The sequence below is a fragment of the Dermacentor andersoni genome, chromosome 5 (genome assembly GCF_023375885.2).
Source record: "Dermacentor andersoni chromosome 5, qqDerAnde1_hic_scaffold, whole genome shotgun sequence".
Lineage (NCBI taxonomy): Eukaryota > Metazoa > Arthropoda > Arachnida > Ixodida > Ixodidae > Dermacentor > Dermacentor andersoni.
Window position 1 is genome coordinate 57,451,005 of NC_092818.1, and position 17,698 is coordinate 57,468,702.

At 45.4% G+C, this 17,698-nt stretch overlaps 1 protein-coding gene across 1 annotated transcript in view; it reads right to left on the reverse strand.

The window, feature by feature from the left end:
• Positions 1-884: 884 nt before the first annotated feature.
• The window catches only part of LOC126530258 (uncharacterized), a 55,796-nt gene continuing 38,982 nt past the window's right edge, over positions 885-17,698 (reverse strand). Inside the window, exon 7 of the mRNA XM_050177578.3 lies at positions 885-1,019. Coding sequence (XP_050033535.2) covers positions 1,002-1,019 — 18 coding nt within the window. The 3' untranslated portion in view covers positions 885-1,001. The remainder of the gene's footprint in view (positions 1,020-17,698) is intronic.

The window sequence follows — 17,698 nt, forward strand, 5'->3', positions numbered from 1 at the left end:
CCATGTCGTGTGCTACGCCTTTGACATATCGAGGAATATAGATAAGAAGTACTGCTTGTGCAGAAATGCATCATAGATGTTTTCTTCAATGCGCACGAGATGGTCGGTTCTGTATCATCCTTCCCTGAAGCCAAATTGAAATAGGTCAAAGATTTTGCTGGACTCTAGGAAATGTACAAAATAGCGATTGATCATTTTCTCAAAAAGACTTACAAAGGCAGCTCATAATCGCTGTAAGATTGTTGCTGATCAGCAATGATGTATCATTACCGTGCTTCAAAAGTGAAATAACAATAGTTTCTTTCCATTCAGCTAGCTGTAGCGGACGTTTTGGTTCAGCGAACGTGTGTGTGGTTTTCTGAGCTACACAACTGCCAAGCCATATGTAAGCACAGTGTTCGTGTTGACTAAATGTCTTTCTTTCCTTGACATTGGGAAAGTTTTATCTGGTTCTCACATATTGTTTACCATATTGTGACGTCAGTAAAATGAAGCATTATGAAACCCAAACGTTAGGCACGAGTACCGGCTTTCACATATCCCTCAAAATTTATTTTATGAAAGTTAGAAGTTGAAAGTTCCATTGTCATAACCACTTTCTTTCATGGCTTTCTACGAAACGTAGGAATCTAACGCATTCGTTGGTCGTTACACCAATATATGTTGAAACTACTTGTTTCCCAAGCTTTATATTAGGCAACCGCATGGGAGCGGAACACTAGCATAAAACAACCATAATATACAGGCAGTCATTTGTCTGCCAATACTTAACCATTTCCCATCGAACTTCTGTTGTGCCAAGAAAAGCCTGCATCAATAGTCGAAGTTTCCATTCTTGTCCAAAGAGCGGTACGTGTAGGGATTAAATAATGAGAATTCAGAAGTCAATTTGTACCTGAAGTAGCTTTATTGCAGCGAAAATATGCTCATGTGAATAGAATATCTGTGGAAACTGCACACCGGCGAGTGGGTGTGTGCGGCATAAGATGGCTTCAGCATTCCTAACTTGACGGCACGCACTGAAAAAGAGCAAAATATTGCACGCAGTATTTTTATAGCATTTAAGCCCTGTCGAAACAAGATTCGTGCACTTACCGATATTCATATTTTGATTTGTTTTTCCTCTACAGGAGATCTCCATACTCGACATGCGCCACTTTTCTCACGCCTTTACATCTACGCCTTACGCGCTGTGCAAGACCAAGAACCGCATGTTTTTGCCTTCCCTTCCTATGTGCGTTGTCTTTTTGTTGCGTTAATTTTGCCGATCAGCAACGTACTCTAAATACGGAAATTTTTCATCGAATAACGCTGAAATATATAATGGGAATCCTCTGTGTTTACGTTTTATAATACAGCATTATTATAGTTTTCGAAGCCTGTTTTACATGGCCTAGTGTACTCATGATAAAGATATAAGCCTTAATAATTTGCGCGTGTGTCTCGTTTCATGGAAACTAAGAAATGTTGTAGTGACATATGGGACAAACAGATGGAATGAACGCAACACAGGACGAGCGAGTAACAGCGCCTGATGGAATGACTTGGAATGAACCCGTTCCGCAACGTCTTTGTACATCGTCCGTATAAGCAGCGCCCGATTTCTTCTTGCAGAGACCACGGTCTTCATTAACGACCACATAACACCAGACATCAAACGTATCTTTGCTCAAACCTTCGAACTAAAAAAAAAAACAGCCCGACTGGAAGTTCCTACGGACGAACAAGTGCCGCATCAAAGCACGAAAGACAGAAGGGAGCCCCGGGTACATCGTTTCTAGCACACGTGACCTTTCGCTAATCGCCTCGTAGCTGTCCAATCGTTTGTTTTCATACGTAATCAAGCAAATATTCTAGACAATGTATCATTCTTCAGAAGAACTAAAACGTTCAGTAAATAACACCAGGTTCACCCATAAAACCCTAATACACTTTAACATGGGTGGCCTCTCAAACAACCATGATAACAAGATATATATCTTTTCTAACCTGATTGACGCTTTCACTATCATCTGCCTCTCAGAAATATGGCTGACGAACAGTGATAGCAAGCTATTTGGTATTCCCGGATACAAAATGGATGTGTGCGTAAGCACGTTCGGTATGGTGGTTCGGCAATTCTTGTCCAAGATAACCAGCCATATCGTCGCCGCCATGATCTGTTTCTTTCGCGATAACGTTGAATCTGTATGCCTAGAAAGTGATGTATTTTCTTTCAGCTAAGAGTAGGAACACAATAATTGGATAAGTACACCGTTCCCCATCATCCCGTTGCCCTAATTTTTGTTTTCAACACGATACTATGCTGGCCATCAGTGGAAACGAAACACAAATGTTGTTATACTCGGTGACATAAACATAGATAATACTAACCCCACACACAGTCATTCCTACAATTAGATCAACTGATATGCAGCATATGGCCTAGATCCATTATTACCCGAATCTAGAAGATATCGTCCGTCCGGATCTCACTCATTATTGCACCATGCATTATCAAACTTACACCTAGTGCAATGTGCTCCCGTAGTCGCTATTCCCACAACGGACCACTATGCTGTGTTCGTTCTATTAAACTATCTACCCACCATACCAACGCAACATAAAAAGAGCTAACTTTCGCAACAGTAAGTTCTTTAGTAAAATTGCAGAAATCAATTGTAATTCGATTTTTCCTAGGATAAACCCAATCCTAGCTCTTGAACAATTTAACAACAAAGTTAGAGGCATGTACTCAGAGTGTCAGAACCTTGCACAGGATACTCACTGGTTCTCAGCCTCTAGGAACCCATGAATAACAGGCTCCCTCTTACAGAGTAATAATAAACGTGACAACCTTCGTAAAAATTGAAAGGCCAATCTTTTAATGTAACTTGAAAGTCACGGTAGGTAATTTGTTCTAATACACTTACCAGCCTCTTGAAAGAGGCCAAGCCCTCCAACTTTGAGAAAGCGATCATGAAACACTAAAATAATACCCGCAAAACCTGGGATATCATTAGGTCCCTTCTTCATCTGTCTTCACCAAAACGCCCATTGAACAAACTTAATATAGCAATAAGGGTAGTAACGGAAGCCACTCATATTGCAAATGATTTCAATTCATTTTTCTGTCCTACACATGACCATTCACCCTAAAGTATACGACAACCAGTACTGTGGAAAATCCCTAATTGATTTTACTTCTACCCTAGGTCACCCAAGGAAGAGTCCGATTGAATCGCTAGTTTATGAACTACAGGCCTTGATAATTTACAGCCCTCTAAAGTCGAACTAATATCACGTCATGTCGCCCAGACACTCACGCACATTATTAACTGCATGTTCAAATCAAGCGTTTTCCCCGACAGATTAAAACACGGTAAAATAACTCATCCATACAAAAGAGGTGACAAAAGAAACTAATTTCGCACTATCACCCAATCTACATGCTATGCCTATTTCGTAAAGAAATTGAGAAAGTACTTGTAAACCACTTACGAAACTATTTTCACCAATTTAATGTTCTCTCACCTGCACAACACGGGTCTCGCAAAGATTATTCGAATGAAGTAGCTATACCATCATTCACTAACAAAATAAAACACGCCCTTGACAACGGCTATATCGGTGGCTCAGTTTTCGTTGCCTTCGGTAAACCAGTTGATACGATCTGTCACAACATTCTTTCTTACAATATAGAAGCTCTGGGCATTCGTGACCCAGTTCGTTCGCTCATACAAAGTTACCTGTCTAATAGAACGTAAGTTGTAAATTTCTGGCAGCATTGCAGGAATGTATTGACTCCTACAGCAACATGTGATTCCAAAACGGGTGCAAGGCAAACGGTAACAGATTTTTGGAGTAACTGAAGATGCACCTTCGATTTCTCTCGTTGATTTCGAGGGATAAGTTTTTGGTTATTTTGATGCAGGCAATTAAAAGCCACACGTTTTTTTTAATGCACGATGGAGAAGCCTTGGAGGCTGTCTTAAGCTAAGACTCAGAACACTTTAAGCTATAAAGGAAAGCGTAGTATATTGACGCGAAATAAGTTTGCACGTGTTGACACGGGACCCTTAAGGCGAGAACGACGAAGTTCGTAGTTGCGCGCGGGCTCTCCGAGGACCAGCCATCGCTAAAGGCAGACATTTTTTGCCAATCTGTAATAGCTGGGTGACATTTCTGGTGGACGTGCGGGGTACGGTCGATGTTAAAATCTCCGGAGCATACCCCAGACCTAAGCCCGGCGAGTAGCCCAGCCGAGCTTACCCCTGTGCACGTACGTGCCAGCCGACGTCTCCAGGGACTCCAGCCACAGCACGGTCTGCTACCCGAATGAACTAGAATGACGAACCAACCACCTCCTGCCACTCCTGCAGCATCGCAGGTTGTTGTCAATCACATCCGGACGCCGAATCTGTTCCACGGAAGTGCTTCAGAGGACGCCGACGTCTGGCTTAACCATTTTGACCGGGTTGCCAACCTCAACGACTGGAACCACGAACGTAAGCTACGCTACGTGTACTTCGCTCTTGAGGATTCCGCGAAAACATGGTTTGAGAACCACGAGGCGACACTGACGTCATAGGAAGAATTTCGTAGGCAGTTCCTCAATGCCTTCGCCAGGGCGGGCAGAAAGGAAAGGGCGGAGTTAGCGTTGGAGGCAAGAATTCAAGGCCCGAATGAGCGAGTGATGGCGTACGTAGAAGACATGTATCGGCTTTTCAGACGTGCGGACCCTTCTATTACTGAAACAAAGAAGGTGCGCCACCTCATGCGCGGCGTCACAGAGGAAATCTTTGCTGGCCTAATTCGAAATCCGTCGACGACACTTGCAGAGTTCCATGACGATACCACTACTATAGAAAAGGCCCTTCAACAGTGGGCCAGGCAAAACTACCGCGACGCCGTGATTTCAAGGGAGCTCTCTGCCGTTACCCTCGGTAACGACGTTGGCGCCTTGCGAGAACTCATCAGGGCTGTCGTCAAGGAGGAACTGCAGAAGGTGCAGACGACCACTGCCCCTATGGGACATTTTTCCATTGCGGAAATGGTGCGCGCCGAGGTCCGACAGGCCGTCCATGTTCCTGGACAGTACGAGGCACCACAGGAGGTACCGCACGCCGAATTGAGTTACGCTGAAGCAGTACGCCGTCCGCCACCCTCAAGTGCGTGCAGCGTGGTGCACCCCACTCAACAAATGGACGTAAGCTTCAGGCCGCCTCGCACCCCACCGCACATCGCCGAAGCAAGGACTAGGAAGAGCGACGGGTGGCGCACCACAGACTACGAACCCCTTTGTTTTCATTGTGGCGAAGCCGGGCACATCTACAGAATGTGTCCTTATCATGTGGGGCTTCGTGGATTCTCGCCGAATGCACCTCGTCCACGACGTGGTGAGCGGCCGCCGGAAATAGAGAGTTTCGTCGCAAATCGTCGCAAAGTTGATCAGCGATGGCCGGAGCCCCGTTCGTCGTCTCCTGCTCGTTACAGGTCACCATCGCCAAGCCAAGTCTTTACTCGCGGCGCTCTGAGACGCCGCTCGCCTAGCCCGGCGGGTCAGCAAAACTGAGTTCAGCGACCTCCGGAGCTGAGGCCGCTGACTACGACCGTACGCAATATCCTCCACTACGACGACAACGACGAAAACAGAACGACGCAGACGTACAGACGGAGTCGAACACCTTACGAGAGGTAGTAACGTCGAACATTCCCGTCACCATACACGACGAAGAAATAACGGCGTTAATTGCCACTGGAGCGGACACCTCAGTTATGAGCATGGACCTTGCCTGCAAGCTAAAGAAAGTTTCTACCGAGTGGACAGGGTCGCAGATTCGAAGTGCAGGAGGCCATCTGCTAACCCCGGTAGGAAGATGCACAGCGCGAGTGAGCATTCGTGGGTTTACGCACCTCGGAGATTTCGTTATCTTCCCAAGCTGCTCGAGGGACCTAATTCTGGGAATGGACTTTCTGCAGGCTAATGGAGCTGTGATCAACTTACAAAAGTCGCGGGTAACGTTTTCGACGGCGCAGGCCTTAGCAGGGAGCAGCACTGACGACACGTATGTCAACGCCTTGAGGATTGTTGACGAGAACATCACGGTGCCGCCAAGGAGCAGCGTATTGACCCTCGTCACCTGCGACGCATTCGACGGCTATGAGGGTATAGCCGAGGCAAATATCCCGCTGCTGCTCGAAAAACACATCTGCATCGCCCGGAGCCTTGTTCGAATACAGCATAAGTGCTCGCAAGTTTTGTTGACAAACTTCAGCCATGAGTATCAGCACGTCCCTCAAGGTACAGCTGTGGCATTCCTGAACGAAATTGCTGATTTCTCCGATATCGGCACGTTACAAGTGACTTCACCGGATGCAACAACTCACGCCAGCCTGAATACCCGCGTCCACATTAATGCTGACTTAGCAGATGTCCAGAAGGATCAGCTCCTGGGCCTACTGACAGAATTCTCCGGCTGTTTTTCCACGGAATCCAAAGTCCAGCGCACTTCCGTTACGCAACACCGGATAGTTACAGAGGACTCGGTGCGGCCTGTTCGTCAGCATCCGTATCGCGTGTCACCTATGGAGCGGGAGGCGATTAAGCGTCAAGTTCAAGAAATGCTAAATGATGACGTCATCCAGCCGTCGACAAGTCCGTTGGCATCGCCTGTCGTACTAGTAAAAAAGAAAGACAACACACTCCGCTTCTGTGTTGACTACAGACGGCTTAACCGAGTCACCAGACGCGACGTTTATCCCCTGCCACGGATCGATAACGCGTTGGACCGTCTGCGTCATGCTCAGTTCTATACTTCGTTAGACCTAAAGTCAGGCTACTGGCAAATCGAAGTAGACGAGCGTGACCGTGAAAAAACCACCTTCGCGACTCCCGATGGGCTGTACGAACTTAAAGTGCTGCATTTCGGTCTCTGTTCCGCTCCTGCTACGTTCCAACGAATGATGGACACTGTACTCGTTGGACTAAAGTGGCAGACGTGTCTAGTGTACCTAGACGACGTTGTTGTGTTTTCCAGCACGTTCGATGAACATCTCGCCCGGCTACGAAGTGTCCTTACCGCAATACGCAAGGCCAACCTCACCATCAAGCCTGAAAAATGTTACTTTGGCTTCCAGGAACTCAAGTTTCTAGGCCACGTGGCCAGCTCCCAAGGAGTACGACCATACCCAGAAAAGCTCGCTGCCGTTGCCGAGTTTGCTCGTCCTAAAGACAAAAAGGCTGTTCAGCGGTTCCTAGGCCTCTGCGCTTACTACCGTCGTTTCGTTGAAGGCTTCTCAAGGATTGCTGAACCGCTCACGAGACTGACACGACAAGATGTGCCCTTTGCGTGGACGGAAGACCAAGAGCAGGCCTTCACCGAATTGCGTAAACGCCTTCAATCCGCTCCAGTGCTGGCGCATTTTGAGGACACCGCGGCAACTGAAATACACACCGACGCCAGCAACGTAGGACTCGGGGCCATTCTGGTTCAATGGCAAGATGGCGCAGAACGTGTAATTGCGTACGCCAGTCGTAGTCTGTCAAAAGCAGAAGCTAATTATTCAACGACCGAAAAAGAGTGCTTAGCAGTCGTGTGGGCCATCAGCAAGTTCCGACCCTACTTATACGGCCGGCCATTTCGAGCGATCAGTGATCACGACTCGCTCTGCTGGCTTGCCAATCTACGAGACCCGTCAGGTCGCCTCGCTCGTTGGAGCCTTCGCCTCCAGGAATACGACATAACTGTTTTCTTTAGATCCGGCCATAAGCATAGCGACGCTGACTGCTTGTCACGTTCTCCTATTCCCTTGATATCATCCGACTTGGAGCTAGATTTGCCGTAAAGTTCCACCCGTCAAGCCTGCCGGCCTCCTTCAGCCTTTGGGTCCGCCTCCGGCGCCGTTCCACCAAGTGGGAATGGACCTTCTTGGGCCGTTCCCCACGTCCTCCTTGCAAAATAAGGGGATAATCGTGGCAACTGACTATTTAACTCGCTATGCGGAGACGAAAGCTGTGCCGCGGGGAACTGCTGCTGAAGTCGCCAGCTTCTTCGTCCCCAACATCGTGCTTCGCCACGGTGCACCCGCTGTACTCATTACTGACCGCGGTGCAGCGTGTACAGCGGAGTTATTGCAACAAGTCGTCACGCTGACGCACATCGACCACCGAAAGACCACAGCCTATCTTCCCCAAACTAACGGCTTAACAGAGCGCTTAAACAGAACATTAGCCGACATGCTCTCCATGTACATTGATGTGGAACACAAAACATGGGATGAAATTTTGCGATACGTCACGTTTGCTTACAATACCGCTGTGCCGGAGACCACCGAATTTACATCATTCGAGCTTGTTTACGGACGTCGCGTTACAACCCCCTTAGACGCCATGCTCCCGGTAGACCACGGAACCACAAGGAATGACAACACTGAACATTTCGTCGAGAAAGCCGAGGAAGCTCGCCAGCTTGCTCGGAATCGCATCCGCACCCAGCAGAATACCGACGCCTACCGTTAATACCAGACCCGACGGAATGTCCAGTACTTACCAGGCGACCGCGTGTGGGTGTGGACATCTATCCGACACCGTGGGCTCTCAGAGAAATTGTTGCGCCGCTACTTCGGCCCCTACGAAGTTGTACGCCGCCTCAGTGATATGAACTACGAGGTGGTGCCTCAAACCTCCGATCCTGGTTCGAACCGACGCCGTCCCCGTGCTGAAGTCGTCCACGTAGTACGGATGAAGCCGTACTACGCACGCCAGGGTTAAGCAACCCTCACAAACCGCTTCAGCATTGTGTACATTCCTGTATGTTTTTATGCGTTGCATATTGCAATCACTCAGTTCAGCCCTTGGGCGCGGCCGGGCAGCCACCATTGACCTTTAGCGCAACCACGTGACGTGACGTCACGACAGCCGGAGGAAAAGCTGGGCCCCAACTCGCGCGGTCCCACGCGGCCGCAGCCACCACCTGACTCCCGCTCCTCCCGCTAGGGGCGCTGCGCCGGCGCGTGACGTCACAGACCGCGCAATATGCAACGCGCGCAATATGCAACGCATTCTTGGTTTAACCAAGCTAAGCCTGGCCATTTTTTTTTGTCTTTTCATGTTTGCACTCTTGCCCATAGTGCGCGCCCGCTGCCCTTGAAGCGCCCGGGCCGGTCGCTTTTGAGAGGGGAGCAATGACGCGAAATAAGTTTGCGCGTGTTGACACGGGACCCTTAAGGCGAGAACGACGAAGTTCGTGGTTGCGCGCGGGCTCTCCGAGGACCAGCCATCGCTAAAGGCAGACATTTTTTGCCAATCTCTATTTTGCCAAACTGCTTTAGTTGTAATAGCTGGGTGACAATATTGAAGAGTGCTCAGCAATTGCAAAAAGTGGTGTGGCCATGCTGTGGCTCGCAGTTCGACGAATCAAGTTAATAGATTCAAAACCAGCGGGCACCCGGGTGCATTGATTGCGTACTTGGCTTAACATCTAAAGAAAATCAATAATAAAAAGAATACGGATGAGTTTCCAAAGTAAAAAACCAAGAGTGGCTGGTCGTAATACCGCATGTTCATAATGTGTCTCATGAACTAACAAATATCTCCAGCAGACACAGCATTGCAATGGTTTTTCGTGGCATGTTACAAATTAGTTGGCGTAATTCATAGAAATAACGACAGCAACCTGAAATCTAACCGTAACGAGTCCGGTGTGAAGTACTATAAATATATGTGGCATACGATAAAGTAGTATTTTACTGCGTTTCACTCTCCTTTGCACAGCATTATATAGAGCGAACCGGGAGGTTGCGTTAACACTCGCCTGCGCAAATATAATCATAACGGTAATCAAAGCAGCCATCCCGGAAACATAGCTACACATCACAGCAGTTGCCAGCGCCAGCCTAATTTTGAGTGCACAAGCATCATTTCACGGTTAAACGATACTTTAGAAAGTGAAATTATCGAACCTTTCAAAGTGCGGCCGATTCGTGATTAGAAGTGCGCCATCAATTTCAGAAACATGCTGAGGAGGAGGCGACGTTTATTTGATGAAAAGACGATAGAAGGCGTGTGAGTAGAAACATGAAATGCATCCTCTTCTGCCTATGTTCGCTTGTTACAGCCTCGGAATTTTTTGCCCTGCGCTGTGTTTTGACATGCGAATGTCAACGCATTCATATACTCAATGACTGTGCGCAATAAACAGTTGTTAGTTCGCTATTCCAATAGCGTGTGTCTGAGTGTCTTATTTAACAGTAGCGCTCAGCAATCATTCAACGTGTACAGCTAACTATCCCCAAGCTTAGCTCTTTCAGTTGTTTCCATTTATGGTGACTGCCTGGTCATCGCAATATTGAAACAACCACCGGCTGGGCTGCAGGCCGCGCACGAATGCCCCATCGCTCCATACTTTGCTCTTCCTTCGTGCACAATCGAAATTTTCGGCGGGCTTCGCAACGAAACGTTTCGTTAAAGGATTAGCACTTATTGGAGCAGGTTCATATTTATAAGGAAAAAAATCCGTTGAAATCGCTCATCACAGAGTGTCGCTGAGTATGTTTCGACGTGCGTCACCAACAACCCGCCGAAAGTAAAGAGGTTGCGGTGGTGTCACCTTTAAATCGATCTGTCTCGCAGCATTTCAGTGCCCTGTAGGTTGCAGGTGTAAAGCATTGGAGGAAAAGCGATGTCCATTTGATCACGTGGCCCTCATGGCCGGAGTGCCTCATTTGAGGGAAAGAGCGCGCGGGCTTTGTGGAAACATTCAGCTCTTTCACGCCGTTCGTCAGATATAATCGTGAAAACAAGCTCGTTAACGTATGATTTGGTTAATGTGGGAGCACTGAGATGGCTGTTTGCAATACTGAAATGTTTCGATGAGCCCATAAACAAACATCCTTGAAACGTGAAGAATTTCAAGCGGCTCAAATAAAAAAATAAGTTTAATTTCACAACGTTTCGGAACCAACTCGGCTCCTTCTTTAGTAGGGGGTGACGTCGGAGGTGTCGTGGCGCAACTTTTAAGTTTTCCTGCTCGAGGTAGCGGAGGAGGAAGAGGAGGGTTGGAGGAGGGGTTGATGAATCCTTCATGGCTACTTAATAATGATAATAATAGTAATGGCAATGTTTTTATTTGTGTCCCATAAGAGTACACGACACGGGAGACCTGCAGTAAAAGCTGTCATGCATGACAGCTTGACACAGCCGTAGGCCCCCCATACACGAGGCAGTTACATAACGACAAAAAAGGCATATAATACATGCTCACATTTGAAATTACACATTCCGAGCATGCAATGTAACGTACACAAAAATAAGGCAAGTTGGAAATACAAATCGCAAGTTCACGCATATAATAAAACATCACAGTCAACGACGGAATAGTCACAAAAGAAATAACAGAACTGCGGGTTCATTTATCCGCAAGAAATAACTGTAATACATACACAATGTTGGTAAAGAGAAACAAAACAGATAAAGCACACATAGTAAATTGAAAGAGGAAAAACAGAATCATTCCATCACCATGTACACTGTTAGGGATAATGGAGTAAAGAAAAGCTTGGTTTGCAGAAACGAAAAGTTAAGAAAGTAACGGCCTAGAATTTGTTAAAATGCTGTCGAAGTTCTTTGAATGTTATATCTTCAAGTTTAACGTGTTCGTTATTTAATCTCTTAAGTACCCTGGGTAATTTGTTCCGTAGTGTCTTTAGACCATACGTTGTTTTACAAGTTCTCACTTTCCAGGGCGTAGTGCTATGTGTCAAGCGGGCAGAAGTGTTTTCCTGTAGGTTAGCTAAACGTTGTAAAAAGGAGCTCTTATTTGCTTTTTCGTTTTTAAATGCTTTGCCTAAGATGGTAGTAGAACAATTTGGCAACTGGGATTACGTTGTACTTGTCAAAAACATGCTGTGTGTGCGAGTGATAGGGTAAGCCCTCAACAATTCTAAGGAACTTTTTCTGCAACCTATGAAGCTTGTTTAAGTTTCCCTGTGTTGTGTCGGACCATATTAGATGGCAGTAGTTCATCCTGCTGGAAAGCAATGAATTATGGATTAACATCATAGTTTGCGGTGGAAGTATATGGCGAATTCTGTATGTTAAACCTATTACTTGCGTAAGTTTATTTGTCACGCTATCGACATGAGCATCCCATGACATATGTTCATGAAAAGTGACACCTAATGTTTTAATACTGGAAGTAATCTCAATAGGTGTCCCATTTATTGAGATAAGTTTGCTGATTGATATATGTTTGTTTTTAACTCGAAATATTACAGCTTTTGTTTTATTCTCATTTATCAGGAGGTTATTCCTATGTGTCTATTCATCTAATTTTGCTGTCGTCAACAAGGTCACCGATATCTTTACCACCTATCAATATGCTGGTGTCGTCAGCATACATGATAAATTTCACACTTTCAATAACTTCAACAATGTCATTCACATACATATTAAATAAAAAAGTCCCTGGAATGCTACCCTGTGGGACGCCTGAGGAGATAGGTAGTGAATCTGAGTGATAGCCATTTATGACAACTATTTGTTGGCGGTATTCTAGATAACAACGTATAAGAGAAGCGACATTGCCACGAAAGCCGTAGCGTTGAAGTTTTTGAATTAGAAGGTTGTGATTAATGCACTCAAATGCCTTTCATAGGTCAATGAAGATACCCAGAACAAGTTTGCCTTCCTCCAAATGATGTAGTCGATGTTCTTTTTCTGCTAGCAAAGCGAGTTGAGTGCCCATCCCCTTACAGAAACCATACTGACTGTCAGTTAGCCGATTGTTTTTGCTCAAATTCAGTTAGCCGCCTTAATATAACTTTTTCGAAAACCTTTGAAAACACAGACAGTATTGATAATGGCCGGTAATATCTGAAATCGTTCTTATCACCTTTCTTAAAAAGTGCAATGACGCGCGCTATCTGCATCCTATGAGGAAAGGTAGCTTCGTTTAAACAGAGGTTAAAGACATAAGGAATGTACTGAGATATAAGATGAGCAACGCATTTTTATAGGTTTAATTTGAAGGCCGCCAATATCCCTGGCACTACTGTTTTTTTAGGCTGAAAATTGTAATAGTTATTTCCCCCTCATGTACTGGATAAAGAAATATAGAACTGGAATTTTTAGAAATGTATTCAAGATCATTGATCGGTGCGCAGTGTGCTCCAATGTTAACAAAATGCTTGTTAAAAGCATCTGCAAGTGCTTTGTGCTTTACCTCAGTACCATTTATTTTCAAACTATGTATCTGTTCAGCAGGAACATTGTAATTTAGCAGAGATTTCAGGTTTTTCCACGTAACATCCGAAGATGAATTCGAAGAACTAAAGGCATTGAAACAATGCTCGCGCCTCGCCTTTTTTATGTCTTTATCTAGACAATTCCGAATTTTCTTAAAACGGCGGAAAAGTTCTAGATCTTTGGTCTTTGTGAATTCAGCATATAAAGCATTCTTTTTGCGTATTCGAACAGACAGCTCAGGGGTGATCCATGGCTTGCGTATTTTATTTTTCTCTTTTACGCACTTCAATGGAAACCAAGCATCGTGTATTGGTTTTAAGAGGCTAAAAAAATACTCATAAGCGTCATTTGCATCTTTAGTGAACAAGGCCTCAAGATCTCGCCGGAAAAATGCGCGTTGGTCGCGTTTAGCCGAAAGCCAATGAGATCATACGATGTGTCTATCGACGGTCGAAGCATACCTTACGTCAGGACGCACCGGTTCTTAGGCGTAATCATTGATCGTAGCTTCTGCTGGAGTCCTCATGTGGCCTTCCTAAAGAAGCGCCTGACGGATATCTCTAATGTGTTTAGGTTTCTTGGAGGAAATGTCTGGGGTACTTCAGTACATGCAATGATGCAACTGTACAGAACGCTCTTTCTTGGGTATTTTTGATACAGCTTGCCTCTGCTGACTAACACCTGCAGAAGTAATATCCGTACACTCGAAAGCGTCCAGGCCCAGGCACTTAGAGTGTGTCTTGGATTGCCGCGGTGTTCGTCAACAGCTGAAACAATCGCCATTGCACACGATTTCCCAGCCATGACCCATATAGTCATGGAAGCGCTCAGAGCACACGTAAGACACCTTGCTCGAGCCCCTGTCCATCATCTAGCCTCACTGCCAGAGGATCGACCACATGCTTCCTTTTGTGAAACAGTCCTGCCTTATCGTGCATACCTTCCATCAGGTTATACAGCTCCAGCGAAAGCTCCGTTTCCACCATGGTGCTTGGCTCAAGCAGAGGTTCCACTAATGGTACCAGGAATACGAAAAAAAGCCCAACTTTCGTCTCCAGCACTCAAGCAGCTTTCACTGCTCTTGCTGTACGAGACGTACAACGAGCATCGTCATCTATATACTAACGCTTCAACCACGGTGAATGGATCTGCAGGATCGGTGATCTTTCCAGCAAAACCTTCCACCATAAAGATTCGACTATCTCACCAGACTACATCGACTGTCGCGGAGCTTGCTGCTATTCGTTGTGCACTTCGTGTAATTTCTGAAGAACTACCCAAGAAATGGAGCGTGTTCACTGACTCCAAGGCTGCTCTTCATTGTTTGGTTTCTGCCTTGCGCCAAGGACCCCACGAACAACTAGTTCTAGAAATCAGACGGCTGCTTCATCACCTCGTCGAGCAAGGACACGACATCACGTTGCAGTGGATTCCAAGCCACTGTGGCATAATGGGCAATGAACATGCCGACGCAGCCGCACGATCTGCACATGAGGAGGGCTTGCAAGACTCCATTCCATTCTCAAGAACAGACGCTGCAACGAAAATTTGTGTGCTTGCAAATGAAGCCATCAAAACTTTATGGAACACACCAAGCTTAAAGCATACACGTTTGCACCGACTGGACCCATACCTTCGACTTCGACCCCCATCTGGACTCTCTCGACTCCAAACAGCAGTACTTTGCCGACTGTGACTTGGTGTCGCCTACACAAGATCCTTCGCCTTCCGAGTCGGTACGGACGACAGCGCGGCTTGCAGACACTGTGGCGGCGAGGAGACTATCGAACACGTGCTTTGCCACTGTCCTCAATACAGTGCGCACCGGCTGTCACTAGCGACCGCGTTGGTACGCCTTGACGACAGGCCACTTTCAGAACAGTCAGTTTTGGAATGCCTACGTGAACTGTCGTCGCAGCAAAAGTCGGTCAAGGCTTTGTTGACTTTTCTACATGACAGTGGCCTATTAGAAAGACTATAATGACCCCATTTCGTACCTTCTCATATTTTTTTCTCACGCTTTTATTTTTGTTACGCTCTTCTTTCCGTCTTTACTTCCCCTAGTGCAGGGTAGCAAACCGGAGGTGTTAAGTCTGGTTAACCTCCCTGCCTTTCTCTCATTTGCATCTCTCCCTCTCTTAGATTCAAATACAGTATTCCAAGCTGTTTGCAGGATATTGGTACGAAACATAAGAAGAGTTTGTTCAGTTATCGGTTGAATAAGGTGTGTCGACTGTGATTCCTTATTCTCTAGATGATTCTTGTAACATAGAAATATTGGCATGTGGTCGTTCGAATCCGACACGAATACGCCAGTTTTAACTGGATCTTGATTTATATTTGTAATGAATACGTCGATTAGAGATGACGTATTCTTGGTCACTCTGGTAGGCAGTTTTATAGTATTCCAGCATGCATTGCATTTCAATAGCGTTTTAGGTCTGAGTTCTGGTGAATCATTTTTCATCATGTTAATATTGATGTCCCCCACCAAAAATTATGTCTTATATTATGTTAACAATGAACGCAAGAAAATTATCCAAGTATTCAAGAAAATGTGTAACAGAACCACTTGGAGGGCGATAACAAACAGAAAACACTGTGTTATGAAGTTTTACAGTCAATAACTCATAATCCTGAGTTACCATCGAAAACTCATTCAATATTTCACACTCTAATGGTTTTCTAGTTAAATTGCACACCTAACCCCCTTGGTCGATTCAGATAGAAAGTATTATATAATGGAAGCCGGAAAACATTCACGTCATCAGTACACCATGTTTCCGACAGCATAATAACGTCAAATGATTCTTTCATTTGTTCAATGAAATGTTGTTGGTCATTTACCATGTTAGCAATAGATCGGATGTTTAGGTGAAAACATTTGAAAGACTTGCGAAATGTTGGCTCTAAATGACTAGAAAAAGTGTGCGGTAATACATAAGGCGTACTGGGTACATTTGCCATAGCAGTGTTTCAGTTTAGCTGACTGTCTTACTCAGTTTTTCGTGGTCGCTAGAATTAGAAATGACTACCGCGCTTGCCCCGTCTGTTTTCCGCACGAGAACCCTGTTGTTGTTGTGCCATTCATACTTGTAGTTGTTAGTTTTGGCCCAGAGATTAGCTCCGAACAACAAGGCGCGTGTCCTTTTAGATAAGTTCTCTCACAAAAAAAAAAAAACAGTCATTTTCACTTGACAGTTTTTTTCGTTCTTTGCCACCATTTATCCCTGATAGCCTGAATGGCAAAACGACAGATTATACCAGGTGTTTTATCTGCCTTTGAAGGCAGGCGATGGGTGGCTACTATATCATTTTCCAGAAGCTGCGGCAAGTTGTTTAACACAGTCAGCTTATTTAAATCAAGGAGCTAGTTTTCATTCTCAACCGGCTTAATTTCATTAGGGGAATACCGCACCCATTCCACCTTAAGGGTGGTAGGCTGGGCGCGGTATGAAAAAACTGTTCCAAAGAAAACCGGCCGTCAGGTTATATTCACAATGTAAGCACAGAATCATCTCGGACCACTCCCAGCCTGTTACCCTTAAGTAGCCATGAAGGATTCATCACCCCTGCTGAACACACCCTTTCAACACACCCTGCTCCAACCCCTCCCCCGTCGTCATCGTCATCTCCATTCTGACTCCCCCCTGAAGGAGGAGCTGAACTGGTACTGAAACCTCGGGAAAATAAACATAATTTTTTGGTTGGAGGCAATTTAAAGTCATGATCAATTGACCCAACCAGACAGGCCATTCTGTCAAAATCTTTAGCTTCAAATCCCTGACAAGAGCCAGTAAGTTAGCGACAAGCAACACTTCAATTGATTTTCAAGCCTTCAAACTTTCAACATGCGTTAAGGCTTTAAACGTACGCATTTTGGTTTGGTGAACGCTTGAAGGGATGCTGAAGGCATGCAGTAAGAGTCATGAGCGAATGTTTTGATCGATAGAGGTGATTATAGAAGCACTTCTCGTTACATTCACAAGAGCATAGCACAATAGGGTGCTTGCGAAATTTAAAACGCAATGTACAAATTTGTTCATGATACACAATACACGTTGCGACAAGAAAAAAATTTCAAAAATCTGGAAAGCATAAATAGTTGGGGGGTCGCAAGTGAATTACTTATTTCATTAAAACCGCAGATAAGATTGCAAAGCATACATAGCGCCATGGGCACTAATTGAGATATATGGTGTTGCCTCAAGAAAACCAAGTGTTAACCTTACAAGCCCGAAGCCTACAAAAACGTCAACTCAATTGTTGTGGTATTTCCCATTCGTCAAAGGAAAGAACCTGCTATCGCCAAACCGTAGTGATGCAATCGTGTTCTATGACATATTATTTGCTAATATTGACAACTATGGCGTAAAACACATCAGTAGATTTAGGTTCGAAATTATCTTGGGCGCCATTTTAAGTAGGCATTGGAAGGAAATTAACTGCGAATAGTGAAGCAGGGAGCAAAGT